The sequence below is a fragment of the Sitodiplosis mosellana genome, unplaced genomic scaffold (genome assembly GCF_009176505.1).
Source record: "Sitodiplosis mosellana isolate CC-2019 unplaced genomic scaffold, AAFC_SMos_1.0 Smas_scaffold_6165, whole genome shotgun sequence".
Lineage (NCBI taxonomy): Eukaryota > Metazoa > Arthropoda > Insecta > Diptera > Cecidomyiidae > Sitodiplosis > Sitodiplosis mosellana.
The window spans coordinates 2869711-2893117 of record NW_022601406.1 but is presented as its reverse complement, the minus strand read 5'-3'; the positions used below and the strand labels follow the sequence as shown (position 1 = coordinate 2893117).

The 23407-nt window shown below is 36.8% G+C and overlaps 6 protein-coding genes across 14 annotated transcripts in view; 2 read left to right on the top strand and 4 right to left on the bottom strand.

Annotated features, from left to right (window-relative positions):
- LOC129574878 (zinc finger protein jing homolog) overlaps nucleotides 1-3796 on the bottom strand; it is a 16436-nt gene extending 12640 nt beyond the window's left edge. For both annotated transcript variants that reach the window (XM_055457430.1, XM_055457431.1), the window contains exons 1-2: nucleotides 1934-3796; nucleotides 1510-1679 (exon numbers count right to left, since the gene is read on the bottom strand). In XM_055457430.1, the coding sequence (XP_055313405.1) occupies nucleotides 1510-1679; nucleotides 1934-2203 (440 nt within the window). In that variant the 5' untranslated portion in view covers nucleotides 2204-3796. The remainder of the gene's footprint in view (nucleotides 1-1509; nucleotides 1680-1933) is intronic.
- Nucleotides 3797-5954: 2158 nt separating this feature from the next.
- Nucleotides 5955-7775, bottom strand: LOC129574876 (UPF0488 protein CG14286). The gene is made up of 4 exons (XM_055457429.1): nucleotides 7381-7775; nucleotides 6825-6959; nucleotides 6517-6696; nucleotides 5955-6321 (listed from the first exon to the last, which is right to left on the bottom strand). The coding sequence occupies exons 1-4, from the start codon at nucleotides 7652-7654 to the stop codon at nucleotides 6062-6064; spliced, it is 849 nt and encodes a 282-aa protein (XP_055313404.1). The 5' UTR covers nucleotides 7655-7775; the 3' UTR covers nucleotides 5955-6061.
- A 183-nt stretch (nucleotides 7776-7958) lies between these two features.
- On the bottom strand, nucleotides 7959-9803 carry LOC129574821 (28 kDa heat- and acid-stable phosphoprotein-like). Its single transcript, XM_055457317.1, has 4 exons — nucleotides 9483-9803; nucleotides 9179-9263; nucleotides 8454-8833; nucleotides 7959-8359 (listed from the first exon to the last, which is right to left on the bottom strand). The coding sequence occupies exons 1-4, from the start codon at nucleotides 9490-9492 to the stop codon at nucleotides 8328-8330; spliced, it is 507 nt and encodes a 168-aa protein (XP_055313292.1). The 5' UTR covers nucleotides 9493-9803; the 3' UTR covers nucleotides 7959-8327.
- A 47-nt stretch (nucleotides 9804-9850) lies between these two features.
- Nucleotides 9851-11562, top strand: LOC129574820 (uncharacterized). The gene is made up of 3 exons (XM_055457315.1): nucleotides 9851-10397; nucleotides 10477-10738; nucleotides 10888-11562. The coding sequence occupies exons 1-3, from the start codon at nucleotides 9954-9956 to the stop codon at nucleotides 11373-11375; spliced, it is 1194 nt and encodes a 397-aa protein (XP_055313290.1). The 5' UTR covers nucleotides 9851-9953; the 3' UTR covers nucleotides 11376-11562.
- Nucleotides 11563-12125: 563 nt separating this feature from the next.
- LOC129574822 (NADH dehydrogenase [ubiquinone] 1 beta subcomplex subunit 3) lies at nucleotides 12126-13154 on the bottom strand. Of its 2 annotated transcripts, none has more exons than XM_055457318.1 (3): nucleotides 12972-13154; nucleotides 12595-12768; nucleotides 12126-12460 (listed from the first exon to the last, which is right to left on the bottom strand). In XM_055457318.1, the coding sequence occupies exons 2-3, from the start codon at nucleotides 12738-12740 to the stop codon at nucleotides 12259-12261; spliced, it is 348 nt and encodes a 115-aa protein (XP_055313293.1). In that variant the 5' UTR covers nucleotides 12741-12768; nucleotides 12972-13154; the 3' UTR covers nucleotides 12126-12258. The 2 variants fall into 2 exon arrangements, with proteins under 2 accessions (XP_055313293.1, XP_055313294.1); XM_055457319.1 differs by lacking the exon at nucleotides 12972-13154 and adding an exon at nucleotides 12836-12957.
- Nucleotides 13155-13943: 789 nt separating this feature from the next.
- The window catches only part of LOC129574818 (prolow-density lipoprotein receptor-related protein 1), a 31513-nt gene continuing 22049 nt past the window's right edge, over nucleotides 13944-23407 (top strand). The window contains exons 1-2 of one of the 7 annotated variants that reach the window (XM_055457313.1): nucleotides 13944-14064; nucleotides 16297-17551. In XM_055457313.1, the coding sequence (XP_055313288.1) occupies nucleotides 17206-17551 (346 nt within the window). In that variant the 5' untranslated portion in view covers nucleotides 13944-14064; nucleotides 16297-17205. Of the gene's footprint in view, nucleotides 14910-16296; nucleotides 17552-23407 lie in introns of all 7 variants that reach the window. The other 6 variants (XM_055457312.1, XM_055457314.1, XM_055457308.1 and 3 more) reach the window with 6 other exon arrangements.

Here is a 23407-nt window from a genome sequence, read left to right as displayed (position 1 = left end):
TCTCTCTCTCTCTCTCTCTCTCTCTCTCTCTCTCTCTCTCTCTCTCTGTTTCAATATCGCAATAAATAACAACAGGTGCGTTAAATGCTTCAAGAGGCTATTCAAGTCATACTCAAGAAAGAGACTCCATCTAAATATCGAATCCAACCAATTCAGAAGACGAAAATAATTTTACTTTTTTGATTTTTTTGTTTCTCTTCGTTTGTATTTCATCGATTTTGAATACTACAAAAACAGATAATTAACATCTTCAGCATATTTATGGGCTTAGCGTGTTTGTTCTTTCTTCTTCGGTTTCAAGAAACATTTCACAATGGGAGGAGATGGATCTTTTGTTTGTATGTAGAATTGGGCCAATTTCATGCCGAAAAAACGGAATTATTTGAACCGTATGGCAACGAGCACAAAAAACAATGAGTATCAATTCACTCTTGAATTGACTCTGCTTCAGGATAACACAATGGAGTACTATGCTGAGCACATTTGATACAATCACGACCACGCTTCAGTTTTGTGCGTACGTGCGAGCGTTCGTGCATGTGTGTGAGTGTGTGTGTGATTGTGAATGTATTCAATGGTGAAAATTTTTCTTGCCAAGTTTTTAGAATATGTACTATTCTGGGACGGTTCTGATATCAATTATATTTCCGTTGATTTCGTAGGCTTGCCAACATGATATGTAAAAATTTCCCTAAATTTTATCGCAACACACCACCTAATCTATACGCCATAGATACTACAGTAGCTCTGAGTGATGTATATATACATCATTCCAACATCTATATAGACTTGTTTCTATCCGAAAAATGCCGTTCACACTCGAAAAACTTCCCTAGTTTTATCCAATCAGTTCATTCATCATCAACGGCACACACCGAGAAAAGCATAAACACATGACATCATATTATTTGTACACACACACTCTCTCTCTCAACACCACTTACTTCATAAAATGCTGTGGTTTGCATGCTTTGCAACCAATTGCCACATTTTTTTTTCTCACTTTAATAGCATTGGTAACATATGAATTAAAAAAAAAGAGAAAACCGAAGAACAAAGCATCGACCGATGCATCCAGTCAGTCGGCTGCCTTTTTTTCTTTCTTCTTCTTCTTTTCTCATTTTTTATGGCTTACGTTTCCATTACAAAACAATCGAAATATATTCAACTGAAGGGTTTTTAATTAAATTTGTGACTAATAAACGCAAAGAGATGAGAATAAAAGAAAGAAAAAAATCAACGCGATGGACGACGTCAATCCATCTTTTCAATTACGACATTTCACACAATCACACACAATGTGATACTGTTCTTGCGGGCCATCGAAAGCCGCCCTGTGTGAAATTATCATCATATATCCGTAATTTATTATGTGAGAAAAGAAAATCAAAATCCCAAGCAATGAACGAAGAAACAAGAAAAAATAAACATAAAAGTTGAGAACGCAAAGAAGAAAATCAATAGGAGAAAGGACACAAAAAAATAAGATGAATAATAAAAATCAATTACCTATCGGATGATTCGGATGAGTCGTATCGATCAGCGCAACGTTTTTTACGTAAGTCTTCAATTTCTTGTAGATCCATCAGCGTCTGTTGGTCCTGATGTGTCTTGCCTTTTATGCTTTGTATATTCTTCACTTTTTGCATATTTTGATGTGTTTGGTTCATTTTTTGTTGCTATTTTGTTTTTTGATTTGGAAGAACACGATACACACAATATGAGATATTTTTTTGTTTTGATATATACTTTTGCTTATTTTTTTTTGTTGTTGTTTTTGGATCGTCGTTGAGAGAATATTTTGTGAAATTTGGCTGATTTTTTTCTATTTTCAATTTTTTGTTTGTTTTTGCTTTGCCAAAATATTGAGTGGGAAAAAGGAAGACACCGAATCAACAAACCAATGAAATCGATGCGCAGAACTTCAATTTACCTGATAGCCATTGGTTGATGCAGCCGACTTATGCACAGATGATGGTGTTGTTGTGGATACATTTGACTCTTTATTCACTGCACTTTTATTCAATTTGTCACTTTTAGCACGGCTCTTATTTTTGGTCACATCATTTTGGTTATCAACACAACGAATGGCCGTTGCTGTTGTGGTCGTTGCATTGGATTTGGACAGTGGCATTATATTAGCTGGATCTTTGATTTTCAGTTTAGAACTACTCGATCCATTCAATGGTAAAGTGTCTGCCATTTTGTTCACATATCAAAATCGATAAAAAACGATTTTTTTTTCCTTTTCGTATTTGATTTTTTTTTTTCGTTATTGTAACTATTATTATTGTTATTATTTTGCTATAAATTTTTTTTCGACAAAATTGAATGAATCGAACAAAAACCAACTTGCCTTCCTTTCAATCTATATCCGTACACGGGGACGAATATCTAATTTCCACTATATTTTCTCATATGAAACATTCATTTTCATTTGATTGGCATCCGTTTTTGTTGTTGTTGTTTGGTTTTATCAATTTTTCTCGCATCATCCGTGATGATAATGATGATGTTATAACACACACCGAAAAAAAAACTCCAGCAATCTCTATTTCTTTTTCACGTTTACTGATCTCGGCGTTGCTTTGGCTGCTGCTGCTGCTGCTGCTGTTGCGGTGCATGGAAGTTATTCACAACATCATAATGAAAGAAAAAAAACTAAGCGCGATGTGTGTTGTGTTTAAGCAGAGAAAAGTTGTTCAAAATGCATACGAACGCATCATATATACACACTCACATCAATTCCGTATATTATGTGTATATTCTAGAGATAGTGTGTATGATATTTCGGGGGTCTTTGAATGAAACGGAACCATAAAAAAAATATGAATGCAAAAACCAATAGTTAAAGGGTTGCGATGTTGTTGTTGTTGTTGTTGCTGCTGCTGCTGCTGTTGCGATTTTATTTTGCTGATGATTTTGTTGTTGACGATGATGATGGTGGTGGTAATAATGATGATGATGATGTACTGTGCCGCGAATGGTCGCTGCGTTTTTTATTGTTATTTTCTATGCACACTAACACGAATATCACGCGGAAAAATGCTCATCTCTCTCTCTCTCTCTCTCTCTCTCTCTCTCTCTCTCTCTTGGCGAACGTGCACAACGTTAACAACAACAAACCAGAGAGAAGCAAAATACAGAGAAAAAAAAACGAATTGAAGAATTTATTACCACAACGGACTGAATTGACTGAGAAAGAGAGACTATGGTGGCGACGAACGACGACACACGGCAAATAAAAACCACACACGGCACGCAAACACACAGGCTCTCTTATATTATTTTGTTTTTTCTTATATCGCCTTGGTACACATAGAAAAAGATTGATTTCGAATCCGAACTGAAAAAAAAATGCTCTTATTTTTTTTCGCTTCTCTTCTCATTACGTTTTCCCGAACGAAGAAATACAATTGATATTTTGGATTTAAAAAGAAAAACAACAGAAAAAATGAAAACAAAATATTTCGATTAGAAGTTACAGGGCGCAAAACGAAAATATTATACACGATCTACACGGGGGGATTCGACTCGGTGCTTTCGATTGTTATGTGCTCTTAATTCGTTTGTAAAAAAATTGTTTTCGGTTGCTTGAGATATTATTTAGATTTCCTTTTATTCTTTTAGAGTTAATTTTTTTTTTATTTATTTATATATATGTATAACGAATATATATAATAATTCTTTTTTTGTGATGTTGTTCCAGAACGTCAGAACCAAAAAGCACACACACACGCGCGCGCGATACAAATGCTTCGCTGTTCAGCTCACTTCTAAATCGCGATAAAAGTAAATTCATGATTCTAGCTGTTCTGAGCGACGATCAACGAGAGAAGAAAAGAAAAAACGACATGGAGTGTGTGCGCTGTGCGTCAGGGCACATTCCGATCGGAAGACGTAACCGTGTCGATTTGGTTAGAGAAGATCGTTTCGTTTTGGTGAGATAAATCCAATAAATAAATTTTGAATGAAATTTTCAAAAATGTCATCTCTTCAATAGATAGGGTCTATTCTGAAAAAATACCCGTTCGAAGCTAGATCAATGTAAAACTTATGGTTTGAATCCACTAAATGATTCGTGTGAAATGTGCCCTGACTAGATTCACACATAAACGCCAATCGTTGCCGCTTCACATGTATAAAAGTATATATATTCGTGATATTATCCGTGAGCACACATTCATGTTGAATCCCAGAGTCTCTCGCTCACTCTTTCTCTCTCATTTCGTGTGTCTCCCTCTGTCACACTACACACAAACAAAACAGACACACAGACCGTGTTACACACACGCGCACACATATACACACATACACACACACACGAGGCACTTACATTCAAAGCAATGGCAAAAAAACGCATATGCAAGAGCATACACTCGACACACATTCGATATGTACATTGAAAGTCGTGCGCATAGTCTCATAATATACTCTACTCTCTCGGGTATCACGCTCTTTGTTTGAAGCGGTAAGCAGCAACGGCAGCAGCAACAAAACACACACACGCACACACACCGTTTGAATGTATATCTCTTTCGGCGCGAGAAGCACCCATATTTATTATATATTTATTTGTTCCTTCGCGATGCATTTACTATGAAGTTGAATGATCAGGCATTTGCTCTTGGTGTGTTCGTTCTTTTGCTGCTGCTGTTGCTGCTTTTGCTCGCTGTGTGTGCAGAGTCGGGAGAACCAGTATGTTAGGCCTGCGAAAAACCATTCATCCGCAAGGGTTTAGTCACATGGACTTCGACGAATTATGGGTGATGCATATATATCAAAAACACGGAGAGAGAGAGAGAGAGAGAGAGAGAGAGAGTGAGCAGAAAAAAAAATTGTTCAATTTTATTGTTGTTGGTGCTGCTGCTGTTATAATTCATTTCGGCCTAAAACTTGCTATTCAACTAATTTGAGGGATCTATTCTCTAATCGTATGCGCGCAAACGGCACGATGCATATATGGTATAGAAAATGTTGCTCTGTTCAAACGCACAATCGGATTCGAGAACGGGTCGAATCGAAATCGAGAAAAATAAAACTGGTTTTTATGCTCCAATGAAACTATCCACTCATTTGAGTTGGCCGTGGTGGTTTTTGTTTTTTACGCAGCCATTTGGCTATCTAACATACACACTCCAGCTGATTATATGTTTCCCTTTCTCGAATTAAACTCAACTCTTTAGGCAACAAAGAATGAACAGGAGAGGAAAAAAAAGACTAACTACTTAGCAACATTTTAAAGCATTTTTCAAAGTCTTTTTTTCTTCATCCTCGTCGTCGTCTTCTTTTTCCCTCACTCACTCGTTGGGCTTGAAAATGCGAGACGAACAAACGAAATGAAGAGAAAAACAACCAGCTAACAACAAACAAACTTGGGGAATGTGTGTATGTTATGTGGGCATCATCGGCTACATTATTTACACAGCGATGATATAAGCGAAAGATTGCATTTGCTCTCACATTAGAATTCCGCCATGCACTGCATCCGCACCTTGTAAAACTCACACACCCAGGCCGTATTGCACCTCATCATCGGCAGCGAGAGCTGCTCGCTAACTCAATACGTGCTGTCGTCGTTGTTGTTTTTTTCCCCGTCATTTCTTCGTACAAAAAAAAAAAACAAGAAGACAAGAATTTCAATGTTGTTTGATCACATAACTTTTACACAGATTTTTGTTGTATGCTTCTCTCTCTCCCGCTTTCTCTCTCTTCATTTGTTATTTCGTTTGGACGGATCTCTTAGTTTTTTTCCCCCGTCTCTCGGTCACTGTGTGAGTAACTGAATGCAATCCAACCAATAGAGTAGTAGAAAAACAACGAAGAAGAAGAAGAAGCAGAAAAATAAAATCTTTCGTTCAACGACTTCTATATTATAATACATCAAATACGTGCTGCTTTCAAATTGTATATATATTAAGCTTGAAAGCGAATCAAATGAAAGGCAGTTTGACTCATTTTCCATTGACTTATTTAATTCAGCTTGTAATTTGTTTTTTTTTCTTTCATTCGCTTTTTTTCCTAGCTTTGCGCTACTTTTTTCTCGTGTTGAACATATTACTCAATCAGAATTGACCGCAAAGTTGAATCTAAATGAATTATCCGAGGTGATAAATTTCGATTTGATGAATGGATTTGAATGTTGTTGCGCGGTCGTCGTCGTCGCCACCGTTGTGGTTGCCGTCGTCTTCGTTACTGGTGCCGCTTCTGGATACGTTTTACTGCCACTTTGAATCTCATTGTTTCCATTTGGTGTGCAAATTTTAGCTTCAGCCTTGTCGTCATCACTGCTACGTTTCGCCGAATCGACCAAATTGGCATCTGAAATGCAAACAGACAAACGCGATCGGAAACGCGCGCGCGCGATCAACACCGCATGTTTAGTCATCCATTAACAAATAATAAATCACACCATCACAACCGATATTCCGTTCGAAAAACACTTGACGAATGTTATCAGACGATCCGTGTGTGTGTGTGTGTGTTTTGTACGTAGTGTCAACAGAGAGTACATACCGTTTGTTTCAGTTTGCTTTTCGATTGAAAGCTTTTCCATTGCGTCAATCGGAAAGTTAAATTGAAAATTGGTGTTGCTACCCAATGTGGATGTGAAGGATTTCTTCACAAAATGACCCTTATTCGTCGCTGTTCTCTGCTCCTTCGTGGCACCACCAACGAATTCAATGGATGTATTGCCTATTTGATCGAGCAAGAAAGAGCAAGATGGAGTTATTTTCGTTCATATATTTGAACTGTGATTCATTTATCTGTACGACTGAAATTTTTTTTTTTTACTCTGATAATGATAACAAACTGATACTGACCTACCCGTAATTTCTTTTCTTCGTCAGCCATTTTACGACGATAATCACCGAAAGCCAATTGCATTAGCTGTCGCTTTTTCACCATCGGCTGGCTGTTGCTTTTTAACGATTTTAACGTCTTTTCCGCATCTTGAGCTGAAATTGTTCGGAAAATAAGGCATTTTTGGGAATATTGCTTCAAAAATTGTCTAGGTTTCAAATAATTTCCATTAAATTGTCATTTTCATGGACTACATTCAGAATTTGATCCGAAAAAAAATATCTGAATTCATTTGAAATTTCAAATGGACCGGTCATCATGTGTTCAATACGATTGATGTTGTCATTACTATTTCAAAACGTTGTCATTAGCATTGAATTATTTTCGGTTCACTGTCATTTTCAATTGAAAACACATTTTGTACGAAGAAAAAAACGTTTGACGTCAAGCTCATGATTTGCTCACTGAATATTAAAATTTGCAAATGTAAAATTTGACGAAACCGAAATATTTCGCATGATTAAAATGTTTATGTTTTTGACGTCACAAAACGTAATCGACCCAAGTGTATTTTACCTTGTTTGGCATTCAATTTCCCCGAGCTCAGCGAATTCTCAAGCGTTTGTATGCACCAGTAGAGTTCCAATTCAAATTGTTCAATAGCTGGTGAGTCTCCTGAATTGCTAGCACTGGCAGGTGCCTCATTATGAGCCTGAATGTTTGGTGTACTTTGAATGTTTACAGCCACTTGATTGTTACGATTTCCACTCGACGGACTGCTAACATATGAATTATTTATGTTTTTCAGACGTCCCGTGTTTTTGTGGAGTTTTGCTTTTGGTGGTGGCATTTTTTAAAAATATTTTTCAGAAATGAAAATGCGATTGATCTAAACGTATCTTGGTACAAAAAAAATCACTGTTTTCGGTTTTGTCAACAATGCTGTTGTGTGTACGAATGGTTGAGGTTATGTGATCTGTCAAATCGAGAAAAAAAAACGTAAGACACATGTGAATACTGACAGTGTATCGCATTTTTACCAACTGTTCAATTTTCTTGTCAACGACATTCCATTTCGAAACCTTCTTTTCCTTAAAATACTTCTTAGGGCTCTTTTCTCGTTAAAATTTTCAAATGAATTTCCACAATCAGAACACGATTTTCAGTAGATACTCTTTATTTGTTTTTTTTTCTTCAACATTTTTTGTTTTACATCAAATTATTGATATCCATACGAAATTGCGATTAACAGATATCGTGCAATATGATGGAGATATTACAAAAAAAAAGAGAAATGTATGTCTGCCTATTTACGTTTTTTTAAATATTTTTTCTTCTTTTGCTAGATAGAGTTTTGTTGTTTTCTTCTTCATCATCATCATCATCATTAAAAAAAAAAGTTTCATTACTCAAACGAAATGAGCAACAATTACGGTTAGATGGTAGAATTTCTCTTTACGTGTTGGATTCGGCGAATTTAAATAGTACATTTGTAATTAAAATAGTAACCAAATCTGCTTGAACTAAGCTTTTCCACCTTTCTTCGTTTCTCTTTCTGTAAATGGAATCAAACAAAAGATTTAAACATTTAGAACAAATCGTAATTGGAATTGATTTTTCTTTTGATTCAAATATGTGCAGTAAATTACCTTTTTTCTCGGCCTCTCGTCGAGCAGCTGCCTCAGCACGATGTTGCTTAATAATAGCCAAACGGGCTAAATCAGCGCGTGCCTGTTCCGTTTTACCCTCAGCATGTAATTTTTGATAATGTGCTTGAGCCCGTTGCTTTTCCAATTCTTCACGTTCACGTCGTGATAGTTCCGTTTTCGATGAGCCCGCCGCATTCAAATCGATCTTTGTCACCTTTTCGGCAGTTTTCTTTACGGCACGATTTGGATTTTCAATTTCAATTAAACCCGATACACCTTTCTTCTTGTGTGCATCCTCATATTCACTTCCCGATGAGTCGCTGTCACCGCTGCCACTTCCCTCTTCTTCTTCTTCTTCCGATGATTCTTCATCTGAAGCTCTAGACAAATTGTGACAAAAGGTTAATTAGATCGCAACCAATTTGAACAAAAAAAAAATCATGACAACATCAATTTTCGATGGAGATTGTTATCAAACATGAACTTCTTATCAATAGATGTATATAAAACTTACAATTGTTACGTTAATATATATGAATACGTTAGTTGAAAAAAACAACAAAACAAAAACAGTTCGATTGCGACGAATTTTGTCATCCTTAAGCACAAAAGTTACTGATTTTTTTTTCGAAAAATATTCATTTTCTCCCAGAAAAATGAATAAATAATTAAAATTCAAATATCGTTGACATGTACATCAAACTAGTGTATACACATTTAAATACCTTTGAATTTTCTTCTTGCGTTGCTCTTCCAGCTCTTCGGGGCTGGTGAAATGACGGCTTCGGCCCTTGTGATTTACGTATTTGGCTGGAAATAACAACAAAACCATTCGATTAGTTTGCATTCAGAACGAAATCTGTTGGCATAGTTATATACATAGCGTGTTGTTGGGTTATGTTTGAATTTATAACCCGAAAACCCATTTGTTCCATGAAACCATGGAAATTTCAATTTTCCACCATATGACAGAGATACCATATAAATTTTCGAAAATAAATTAAAGACACATTGGCAGTTGATACAAACCTCGTGGCATTTTTGTCCTTGTTTGGCTACTCGGTATACACACACTACGATGTCAGTGGGGGGAATACAATATTTTCGATCAACAACCGTTCAATCGACTCGATTCGTTTCGTTTTTTTTCTATAAATTCGTTGAACACTTGCAGCTTATTAACAATTTCGTTATTTGGCAAAATTCTTTACGCTGAAAATTGTATTTGTTTCCAAATTCGAAGCAAAGGATTGGCTTTCAATGATGTATTTAAAATAACAAATGACAACAACAAAGAAAATTGGTCAAAAAATAATATCTGTAATGTCAAAAATATATTCGTCGTGCCACAATCGTCGAAAAAAAAATCCGATGCTAGTACGACAGTTTTTGTGTATTACCCGATGCCATTCAAACCACATTGAACATGTTGACAGACATTTCTATCAAAAGATAATTCGGTTTTTTTTTGTATATTTTTGCCGTAAAAATTGTGTTTGTATGTTTTGTTGTGTAATTTTTGTGAAACGGAAGAAGAAAAAAAATAACTTGTTAAAAATGTCGCGAATTATTCATATCACGCATTTTGTTGATCCGCATTGTTTCTTCTTCAAATTCGATGATGATTTGCATGATACACAATTGCAAATTCTTGAAGAGGAAATATCTTCATTTGCACGAGACAAAGTCAATGACCAGAAGGAGTTTACCGCAAAAGCGGGCGATTTTGTTGCAGCCTATGAAATTGCATGGGGCAAATGGGTACGAGCCGAAATATGTGCCAATTTAAATCATTTGGAGCGTTGCCAGCTATGGGCTATTGATCATGGTAAACTCTTTCAAACGGCCTACAAGAATATTATACCGTTACCGCCAAATTTGATCGACAAAAATGTCATTGGAGTGCATCAGGGCAGCATTTATGGTGCTAGTCCAGCAAAACAGGCAAGATAATTTTTCGACATGTTCTTCTCATTGAAATTCAAACAATATTTATAACTTTGATTCAATGAAAACATTTTAGGATTTCGATTGGGAGACATACGCACCTGTGTTAAAGCCATGCGAAGACTGGTCACAGCAGGCCATTGATCAATGTTCTAAACGATTCATTAGCAGTGAAGATGTGCTCAAAGTACTGTACAATATCAAGGAAAAACGAGGCAACTACTTTTTTGGTGATTTATCTATTCAAGCTATGCCCAGGCCACCGTCTATTTCGGTTGTCGATTTTGGAGAGGCATTGATATCTATCAATGAAGCGATTCGCATCGATTTTCAAAAAGGTTTGATTAGAATCAAAAATTATTATTTTTACAGCTCCCAACTCAAAATCATTCAAAAACAATGCTTCGCATTCAATAATGAATAGCAATCTTTGAAAAAATGCATGAATAATTTAGAAGAAAAAAAACGATGAATTGCTCCTTTCTAGAGATGGGTCGAATTGCACTGAAATATGAGGATAAGAATGTGTTGAACAATAGAACTGGGTCTGATACCGCCTCCGGGCCAGGTAAATCTGTTGTATCAAATGAAACTAACATTCGGCGAAAATTGATGGAAGCTCGTCAAAGAGGCCAGAATCATGCACCGGAACCAAGTATAGCACCGAGTATGGATGCAAGCACGGTTGCTCCAAGTGAAATCAACGGTGGAATTACACGTATGCAAATAAGCAATCGATTGCGAAACCCAGCGCCTAGCATCGTAGCAAGCACTATTGTGCCGAGCGAAATCAACGAAGGTACCACACGTATGAACATGAATCGCAATCGAGGTTTTCAGTCGAATGATGCAAACGGACGAGCCCATATGCCGGCCGGATTCGAACGTGATTCCCATAATTTTAATAAGCATAATAATCGACTCGAATCTGCTTTTCAAAACGGCAAATATATTGTGTCACCTAACAAAAAGTAGCCTTTTGGTTGCAGTTCCAGAATCTCTCGTTTTTTTTTATTCGAAGAGTTTAAGATGACATTTTTTATGAACATTTATCGAATGATGGCAAAATGCCCAACTAAATAAGTAAGCACAGTATTCATGTGTATGCAATGAGTCTCTATTTTTGAATAAATCGTTTATCCGCCAATGAGCATGACAGTAAGAATAGCTTTGTATTTTTATGATAACATCAATTCTAATTTTTCTTGTGATTAATTTTTATGTGTTTTTTATGAAAAGAAATTGGAGAATTTCAGATGATTTTCAAGTGAAAATTGTTGTTTCATTCTAACAATAACAGATGGCGCCTCTTGTATCGGATGAAGAAATGTTATTTTGTGAACATATATATTCGCAGAAGAAAATTTTTGGGTTCGTTGGACCAATTTTGAGGAAATAATTTAAATTGGAACTATTCCAAGTTGCTAAAAAGGCAGTGGCTCATCATTCGAAAATCGCCATCAAATGCAGAAGCTTATTTGATTCAAAAGTTGCAGCTGAAAAAAAAATCTACCGAATATTCGAGAAAAAAAAATGTCCCTCGAATTGTTTGGACAAATGGAAGAAAAAAAATCCTTTCCCAGAGAAATGGAAGAAAAATAACCATTGATTAGGCTCCAAACTCAATAAAAAATATTCAGCTCCTGCAATTGTTGTGCAGTTTTTCGCCTTCAACACTTTTAACCTCAACCAGGCAAGCAGTCTAAAAAACTAAACTCAAAACGGTGATGTGGTGCTTTTATGCTTTATTCGAAATAAAAACATGTTCATCATATTGATTCAATAGCGAATAATGTAACTCATTTTCTGTTCTTTTAACTGACATTCATCTACAACCGCCTTATGTTGGTGATCAAATTTAGTGGTGTCCACCACTGTGACCGTGGTCGCCATGCCCGTGGTCACCGTGACCATGATCAGCATAAACTCCGGTATATTCTTCGTAAGCGATAGTGGCAGCAGCACAAGCAGCGCCCAATGGTAAACCGGCGAACAAAAATTTGAACCAACGCAATTTTGGATTGCCCCAAACTTTATAGTTGTATCGCCAGACTTCGTTTCTACAAGTAAACAACGCGCATTCGAGTTATTGTACATTCAATAAGACACTTTTGTTTCAATCGAAGTGGAAATTTCTGGCTAAAATTTTTGGCCAAAGACGTTCCACTTTCAAAAAAAAAATTTTGCAACAAACCTAATCCATGGATCCTTAAGACCACGTTTAGCTAATTCATTTTGTAAATAGTTGAGTTCCCAAATCTTTTCCACTTGATTATTGTAGGTTTCTGGTTTTGGAACTGTGTATGGTTCGTGATGGTGACCGTGTCCGTGTCCACCCATTTTGTGTGCTTCTCTCGATTTTTTCCCACTGGCAAAGTAGAAAAAAAATGATTGAAAAAATAAAATCAAAGGGATCCAATATGCAATCAAAATACCGAAATCTCAAATGAAAATGCTCTTGTCAAACTATACACAATGGATTATGTAAGGAAGGTTCTTCGATATCGCTCAGCTCAATTTGACAAGCAGCTGACTTATCAATTTGATCACATAAAACATTCGTTTACTTACCGACACAAAACTATTCCACTAGAATTGGCTTGTCTGACTGATTTTCGGATAATTGCTGATGGGCAATTTTCAGGTTTTCGTGTAAATGTGCTGTACCAAAATCGTCACTGAATGCAAAATTTTACTAGTGGATAATGGTAAAATGTCACTATGAAAATGTAAGCTGCCCATATGTGTGTGTGTGGCACAGTGACAGCTAGTGACGTTTGAATGAAAAAGTGACAGAAGGTAAATCGATGTCTTGCGTTCGAAGTTCAAAACGTAAAATCGAAAACGGTTGCAAAAATGTTTCAGCATAGGGTAATTCCATGGGAAAATATAATTGAGTCGATCCATATGTAGCAAATTCATCAATCAAATAATCGACCTAATCATATGAATGGCAAAAGGTCGTGCTGGAAAATCATTCGATTCAATCGACTTGAATGCATTTACAAATGCCCTTAGAACAGAATTTTTTTTTCTATATAATTCAATTTTTCTGCTTAACTTCATTGGTTGCTCCAATTTTATTGACCGAGATAAAAATCCAGACAAAAATGAACATTTTTTCCTTTCAAATGATTGAACGAAGAAGAAAAAAAAAACAGCAACAAATCGAACGTCGTTTTGAATCTATCTCAGCGATGTGTGTCTGTGTGCGAATCAGTGTATCCTCCATTTTGCACGTTGAGTATGTATGAATGTGTTTGTTGGACGATGATGGTAAAAAAATGCATACATTATGTTTTCAATGTGCCAAAGGCACACACACAACCACAAACAAAGCGATGTGCCGTGCGTTCGTCGTATGTGTGTTGCTATATTTGAGGAAACAAGAGAGAACCATAACAAGAGCAACAACAACAACAACGACAGCAACACTGTCGGACGAATTGACTGCTGCTGCTGCTTGAACATTGTCAATATTTGGTCTGGTGTGCATGCATATTTTTTATTCGGTGCCAACCAATACACATAGCCGAACAGAACACAACACCAATCGTCAACAGTAACAACAACAACAACACCATCGGCGAATAATAATAGTAAATAAAAAAAAAATTACACATATACGTTTGTTGTGTGCTGTGCTGTGCTGTTTCTTTCTTCGGTATGTTGATTTATACTATTGGGAAAAACAGAGTGATCCCGATAAATCAGTGTTTATTCACGTTTGTTTCGCTTTTTATTCACTTGTTATTTATTATTTGCAAATCAATCGTTCGTGTGTTTATTTCATTCCACTCTTGTCTGTCTCATTCATACGATATTGTTGTTTCTGTCGGCTTGCTCGCTAGCTCGGTCGGTCGGTCGGTCGACGGTTCGTTCGTTGGTTCTGTAAGTTTTGTGTCTCTCGGTGAGTGTTATTAGGCTCACTCTCTCTCTCGCATTTTCAGTTCGGTTACACAAAGCAATAAATCGGTACATACCACATGAAAATCATGTAGTCTTCGTCCAGCGCTGGACGTAAAGCGAGAATTACTGAATATTCTGTTGTGTGTGATTTTTGTTATTTTTCTTTTATGTTATTGTCATTTGGGACATTATTTTCGCCGAATCGAGACACCAAAGTGAGAGAAACAGAAATTCGTGTGTTTGGTTTTTCATGTGCGGTGTGATTTTTCGTTTTCTTCTTCATCAACATCTTTCGCGTATCAATGAAAAACTCGTCTTTCTTGTCAAAATTGTCGTTTTATCGTTCATTTTTTTTTTAAATGTTTTCGGTTTAGATGAAAATATCAATTTCGATTTGGATCAAAGTGTGGATTTTTTTTTTTGGCCAATATGTGATTGAATCAAACCGCAAGAAAGAAACAAACAAATAACAACCAGGAAGAAAAACATTTCAAACAAATCAATGTGTTTACATTTTTTTCGACCAAAACCGACGACCGCGACAACGATGATGTTGTTTATCACGAAGACTATACGTGCAATGGAACGAACAAGGAAAAAGTAAAATGCAATTTTTGTGATTAAAGGAGAGCACGAGAAAAGAACAAAATAATTTTTAAAAAAATTATTCTCAATAAATAAACGGAACCTAGAACAGCAACAACGAAAGAATACATATATATACAACAAAAAAACCAGTTGATAGTGCAAAGTTGGCGAGAATTCAACATAGCATACACCGTGTTGAACCACACTAGCCGGCGCTTAAAACTTACATGGTCGTTGTTTTTTTTCTCTTCTTCTTCGTTGTTGTTGTTTATGCTGTTGACGGTTTCACTATAAATTCAACGCATGAGAATGGTAAAAATAGAGGTGTCATAATCGACAGAAAATTAAGCGAAAAAACACACTTCTGTGTAATGAACAACAACAGCAGCAGCGACTACAAAACGTCATAAATTCATGCAGTCTCTCTTCAAAAAAAAACACCACTTTTAATTGTATAGAGATCAGGTTAACCAATAAAAAATAAAATCACACCGATCGCCAATAAATCAAATTGACTTAGCGCAACCAAATAGCGCGCTCGCAAGTGCGCTGAACGCGAAACGAAAGAAGAAGTAGCATGAAGAAATGAAAGGAAAAGAGAAAAAAAGAGACTCAGAAACCAGAACATCATTTACATTATGCAAAATAAAGTTTGCGCGCACCAGAAACCAGTTGCTCACCTAAACGCCGATCGATTGTTGCCGAAAAGAACGCGGCTGTTTAAGAGAAATAATTACATTCTTGCGAACAACAACAATAGCAGCAGCAGCAGCAGCAGCAACATTTCAATGAATTTTCTTCCGATTCGACGGAGGTGATGATGGTGGCAACAGCAGATGAATGGAAGCAACCATTTGTTACGCGAGTGTACATTTGATGCCGATTACACGGGTCGATTTGTAAATAAAACGTGCACCAAACGATGTCAATGTCAGTAACCTTCTAATCAAAAACATTTCCTACATTTCTCTTTGATGTCATTGTTGTTGCTGTTGCTGTTGCTGCTGCTGTTCTTCGTCTTGTTATTGTTGTTGTTGTTTTTCTTCGATACCTGCGGCGATCTTATGAATTGAATACGACCATGACTATGAGCAACAATCCATAATCGAATTACAAATGCCTTTTCAACAAACAATTATTTTTAATTCAATCGTCGTACTATTCAATCCGAATCGAATCGAATCCATGTGTGTGTGTGTGTGTTGGTTGTGTGTGTGTGTGTGTGTTCAAATAGTACTTTGTTTGTTTGAGATATTCGATATTGCCAAGAATGTGCTGTACAATGAATTACAATGAAATTTGTTTGATTTATTTGAATTGCTTGCAGATGTTCGACCAATGATCGCATTTCATTCATACGAGATCTAATTCTCTTTCCCTCTCCTCTTTTTTTTTGCAGATGTAACAGCAATTTTTCGTAGACGCCAAGACTGAGCGAAGTGTAAACGATCGGGAATAAACGAATGAGCTAAAATAAAAAGTGAGAAAATAAAATAGAGGCAAACGAAAGAAGAAGAAGAAGAAAAAGAAAAGAAAGAAATTAGATTTGATATGATTTGCCGTGTTTTGAATGTGTTTTATTTCGAAATACGCCAATGTCAACAAGGACGAACAAAGTGGGCTCAACAACAACCACAATCAGCTAATCGCCACAATTTTTGGAGAAATGTTGTGAATGTCATTTATTGTAATGGTTAAATAACGCCGGTAAAATATAGGCAGCTAAATAAAGTTTTCCAACATCGAAATATCAATAATAAAAAAAAGCGTTAAAAAATCCGCATATAAAATTAAAGCAAAGAAAAGAAAAGGGAAAAAAAAAATAAAAAAAATGATAAAACACGGTAAACGCAAACGACAAACATGATTTGATTCATGCCACCATCTCTCTATCGATCAAACAATGTGAATGGAATAGAAAAAAAGAGTAACGGAACGAAAGAAAGAAGGATCAGACAGAATGTGTGTTGGTCGTGTGTAGCCGATACGAATCGATTGATGAACAGAAGATAAAAAAAAAATTGTCAGTGAATTGAAACGGATCCTGAATGGTTGTTTTTTAATCTGTTTATCCACAATAAATTGAACTAAATTTCGAATGAACGTTGTTGTTTGTATGTGCAGTGGATGTACTAGAGTCCATCCACCACAAAACACATCCAAAGGCAGCTAAAACAATCGATCACAACAACAACCGGCTTCTCTATTATTTTTTTTGTACATTTTTGTAGTGGTTGTTGTTGCAACAAGAAAGTTTATAAAATAGGAATTTTAAGTGTAAGTAAGTGCTACGGAGTAACCAAGAGCAATGGGCAACAAATGGTATTCACAACGAAAATGCTCACAATCAATTCGATTACGTCGAAAACGGCGCTGCATCATACACAATACGAGCTACAGCTATTTCCAATCTATCGTGATAATCATATTACTAAATTTAGTGCGATTTGAAAATTATGTGGCGGCGACGACGACGACGACGACGGCGGCAGCGGCAGAAACCACCGTGTGGTCATCATCAACAACATTGTCATCGACAACGCCGATCGTGAGAAGGGCAACCTCTTCGATCGAGCCAAAAATTACACACGATAACCGTTCACTCGAACATATCTATTTGCGTGATATTACAAAGACCAGCAACAGTAGTGGTGGTGAGTAGAACAATGACTTTGGCTTTATGTTACCCATTCCTTTTGTTCTTTCTGCTTTGTTGCTCTCGACAAATCAACGAATTTTTAAAATGTTTTTCACGCTTGATCACAAGTACATACCGAATTTGTGGTCATTCACTTGAAGTGGGTCCAAAATTTGTGGTCAATCAAGATATAGCTTCGTTTTACCTTGCAATACGATGAATTCACGACGAGATGGATTCGAATGAAAAAAAAAAGTGCTTGAATTTGTTGACTGTTGTTGCGCGCAGCGGATAAAAGCAAAAAAAAACAGAAGAAGACGAATGAAAAAAGCGCACCACATAGAAGACGAGTTCAAAGTAACATCACACACAACGGAAGTAATCAATAAAGGCACACAATTTCACTTATCTGAATGATTTAAAATGCGTTTGTAAGCAACCGGCATCACCATTTGTCTCATTTGCTATATGTATTTTCTCTGTTTCGGTTCATTAGATTTGTGGTACATGCAATAATCCGCTGAGAGAAAAACACCGAGCGGCCAAAGCCATTGAACAAATGATAACATGGAAAGAAAAAAGAAAGAAAGACAGAACGAAACAAAAACACAACAAAAAATCAAATAAAATACACGGTCCATTAAGGCATTTATAGCAATTGAAAATTGAAATACAACAGATTTCCTAAAGTAGACACTCGATGGTGTGTGTGTGTGTGTACTTTTTATGGGAACTCATAGTAATAACCAACGCATTTAAACCATTATCGATCGTGAATATGCTACCGCATGATCCGAATTATGTTGCATAAGAGCTAAGGAATTTAGCATATTACACGCACATTGTAAACAATGAAGGGAAAAAAATACGCTGAATTGAATGAAGAATTCATACTGAAAATAGATTGGTATGCGTCAAATTTGGAATATATTTTTTTTGTGTTCATTCTTTGCGGGCATGATGCGGATAATATAGTTTTTTTTTTCGTTGTTGAATATATAAATAATTTGTAATAAAAATAAGAGAATCGAAATTCACAGACAGAGGTTTTTTTTTTAGCTTGCTATAGATTAGATTGCCACGAGACGATCACGGAATTTAATGTGTGAATCGGTTGTGGTAATCGAAAATAAATTGAACGAAATTTGCGTTCATTTAATAGATTTATGTGTTCGCCAACACCATTAACGCGATTGATTCAGCCGAGAAAAGAAAAACAACATATACACACTTGGTTTTTTGCGAGTTTTATCTAAGAGATTCCATGCCAAATTGATTCGCAATCTTAACATTCAAATTATTTATTCAACATCGTTCTTGAGAATTTTGTGTTCATTGCCTGTGTGTATGTTCAAGTTCAATAAGAATGCACATTAACGATATTAATCAGAATCAATGCGCAGTTTCAACGTTCAATTTCACTTTTCCCCCTCTGTGTCTGCTTCTAAGGAGTTTTTTTTTCTTTTCCTACGAAGAGATCTATCCACGCCATTTCTATTTCTTGTGATGTCTAGAACAGCGAATTGAATATTGGAATAAAGTGCTATTATTATTAGAAACTGTAATAGCAGTAAATGATGATGTTGATTACGTTTTTAATTTGATGCCATTTGAGAATGCGCAATGCAAAACTACAACCATTTAAAAAAAACAATCTTGGATTACCCATCTAACAATTACCAACCCAAATACATCCGATTCCAGGCACATTTCCAATGTTGAATACGGGGATAGATTTAACCGTAGAAGTAACCGTCATAGTGATCCAATTGTGCATGGAATGAATGGAGAAAAAAATTGCATAAAATTAGCATCAATACATTCAATACTCTTATTTCAATTGAAAAACAATTTACTTACATGGGTACTTCTGGCCTCCTTAGTTAAGTATGTACGCCTACTATACCAAAACAATCAGGCATAGCGGAAATAACATAATGTTATATTTTAATTGTTAAATTATTCAATGTGAATGGCGTGAACGACGATACATGATGCTGGTTAGTTGTTGACAGCAGCTCGCTGGTTGGATGGCCTCTGCAGTGTTTCGGGTAACGTGTACCCAAACAAATCATAGTGTCCTTGAAAATCATACAACAAAACAATGAATGATATGTAAACAAAGCACTGCACCTCACATCACATGCAATACAATCAATATAGTTATTATGAGCATTTACCTTTGATCAGGATACATTTTGCAGCGGCTATGTCACGATACCATTTCGTCTTGTGTACTCGTGGCTCGACAACTTCCATCTCATCGGCTTTATTGAATTTCACGTATTCCACATTTCCAAGCCCATTTACTTGCCATGTTTTGTGGTAGATTGCCACTTTTGGGAGTAAACCTGGGTTTAGTTGATCTGGATGTGGGACATCATTGCCAACCGCTGGATTTCCGTTGCCATCTTCACCTTCTTTCTCGAGCAAAAACAGTTTCAGCTTCTCTTGCCTCATCTTTCGTTTGTTGACCTTGCACACGATCATTGATGGCAGCATTGCACCTTCATCCGGTCGACAATCATGGCAAACTTTGAACCGATGTCGTTTCGTGCGTCGATCAAAACGGCCAAAGCACTTGGCACATGTTTGAGAAGTGAAATACTCGTCGACCATATTAACCACACAACCAGGACACTTTTTGTAACTTCGTATCATTTTCCGATTGCCCGGGCAACGCAGTGTCTTTTTGATGCCGATGGGTGAACTGGGCGACATTTGAGCAGCTCCGAAATGCATAAGTGATGGCTGATGGTTGGTCAACATTCCGGCTATGCTATTGGTCACACTGTTTGATCGAACGTATTTGTCAAAATTCAGTCGCGTGTATTTGTCTGTCGTATATACGGCAATGCCACGTTCCGTCATTTTGAGTCGATGCCGAATGTAGTACTTCCAGTGCATACCCAATGGCGATGGCATCACCGGATAGAGCGCACGATTTTCACGATCTCGCCTCTCTTCCTTGACAAAGTCTTTGGTCCACCGCTTTCCCTGTCGATTTCGAACCGTTTGCTTCGTCCAGTAATGATACTGTTTGCTGCTGATCGTGTAGTTCGACTAAGAAACGAAACAAAACAGATCAAAGAAAACCGTTTAGATAAAAATGACAATGACAATGGCATAACTTCGGTTTATCAAATGTACAATGGCACGTATATTGTTTACCTCTTTGCCAGTTTCGATGTTATGTACCCTTGTTGCGTTCCACGTATTCACACCTGGATCAGTACCACCTTCATTGACAAACTTTTTGTAGTTTTGAACAATGGCCTTTTTGTCATCTGGTTTCAATTTCGTTTTGTTTCGTCGTCTGTCCATTTGAGAGAATTCGGAAACAGAACTTTTTTCTACTGCGATCGAGCCGATAGATTTTCCGCATATCGAAGTATTGGCCCCAATAATACTCCTTTTGTTTTCTGAACTCGTCCTCTGTGATGTTGATTTTGTTGTATTTGCCTTGCTTTTTTGGTGCGATTTTCAGTCCACACAACAAAGAGTACAATGTTCGATTGTCCAACGGGTAGTGGGTACGAGTGAAACTGCAAATGGGAATCACTGCCAGACTTTTCACTCTCGGCGGCCCTTTCTCGATGTACTCATTTTCATTTTGGCCTCGATCAACTGGCTGCTGGCAAGTGCACGGATGGTGATTTCGACGTCGGCATCGTTTCAGCTCTTGAAACTCTTCGCGTTGGCATCGGCGTACTTCACGATATTCCTCGCAGGTGTTGAAATCATCAATTTTCCGCTGGAGAGAAATCCAGAATGCGATGCTCTTGAACCAGTTCTTCCCATTTGTGAATCGGCCGATGTAGTTGTCTGGTATGTCCCACCAACTGTTCTTCGTGACCATTTCAATCAACAAATTACGCCGCTCACGTTTGGCAACATCATCCATGCCATTGATTTCAATATCGTCATTGCCAAAAATTGCCTAACTAATCACACGGTTGATGTCGGCCTCTTCGTATCGAACAACCAACGAAGATTCGAACACTTTTACCCACAGCCATTCGTGCAGGCGTTTCTTGCTATGCGTCTTCAAGTTGTTTTTTACGTTCGTCACGTACGGATTTATTAAATCATTCATTGCATTGCCGAAATCGTCCGCGTTGGGCCAAATCACTCGATGGCTATCGTCCAGCTGATGCACCATTTTACGAAATTCCGGCGGCATTTTCTTCTTCTTGTAAATATTTTTCTTGAGCACACCAAAAAACACGACCGAATCACCTTTTCGCCATTCTGTTCAAAAAATCCTTTGTCATTGTCGTCGAATGCGCGCTCACAACGGAACAGGAACAACTGCGAGGCGAGTGCACAAATTTTCGTTGCCATTATTGATTTGTCGGTCATGGCTGCAATCAACAAGTCACGGTATTCCGGCTGAAGAATGGAACGCAACTGCGTTTTGATGGTTCTTATGCCCGAATCTTTTTCATTTTCATGTTTCTTGTGTTGTGATGCGTTGTGTGAAATGGAAGAGATGTGTCGGTTCTGCTGTTTCTTTCTAATTCATGCGCCCAAAACGAAATCAATACACAAATCGAATTCTTGTAAGATTTTTATTCAGTTCGTTCGGCACAGAGTTGTTTGGAATGGTTGTCATTTCAAATGTTTGAATTTGAAAGATTCTGGGTAGCATTCCGAATATTCATACAGTTGGTTTACACTGAAATTTCAGTCGATTTTGACGAAAAAATAAAGACTAAAAACGTTACATCTTTTAACGTTAAAAATGACTAAATTACATAATTACATAAATGTATGTTTTTCTTATTTAAAATCCAGAGAAAAATATGATGAATATTTTTGCATACGTGCAAGTAAAGATGTATGACTAATGTATGTATGGGTTATTTGATATGTCGAAGATTGTACACAAGTCTGATTCTTAGTGCACAACATGTATGTTCGGTATTTTAAAGTATCTACATGGGATGGCTGGAGATAAACATGGGTGACTGTGCCAACAAATTTATTTCAAACATTTTCAAATTGTGCTATAACGAGAAAAATGTGCAAATTTTCAGAAATGTGTTCCATTTTCACTATGAGCCATCTGTTCATTCTTACTGTTTTCCAATCTCGTCATTTTGTTACGATTGAGAGTCTGTGTGTGATTGCGAGTAAAAACAGAGCACTGTAAAAATCTCAATGGACCCAAAAAACAAATTCGGTGCGATTATCAACGACAGGGAAACAACACATTCCCTGTAAGTAATAGCGCACCGATGCAGCAAAATGTTTGGTGTAATACACAGAATAAAACAGAAGGAGACAAAAAGACAAAGTGATGGGCAAGTAGTGTAGGGCGAGCGAATTAAGGAAAAAAGAAATAACAAAGCATACATCTCTGTGTGTACATTTATCTGTTCGCCCTAATTCAATCCGCTTCAATTAAAGGTCCAATTATTCAATTACAATCGTCATACGAGACAACACGTCGCACGTTTACTGTATTGCTTACATACGTCTGTCTACTTGTTTATGTATGTTGACACAATGTACATTAAGATGCTTTGACTTATCTCCTTCGCATTTCCATTCATATTGTGATGTACGACAACAGCCACGAACCAATAAACAAACAAACAAACCAAAAAAATGATCGAGAAAAAATGCGACGCAAGGCGCAAGAAATATCATCATCGCTTGGTGTTAAATTCCTCATTAAATGTTGCTGTTGTCGAGAAAATGTGCAATTTGATAAGGCGTTGCAGGAAAAATCTGCCTTTCCTGCATAAATTGAGTGCTAATCAATTATTCTAAAATGAATATTGCGCGGGGGGGGGGTCGAATTGAACGAAAGAAAAAAATCATTGATTAAACCATACATTTGAAGCACATTGTTGATTGTGCCCTT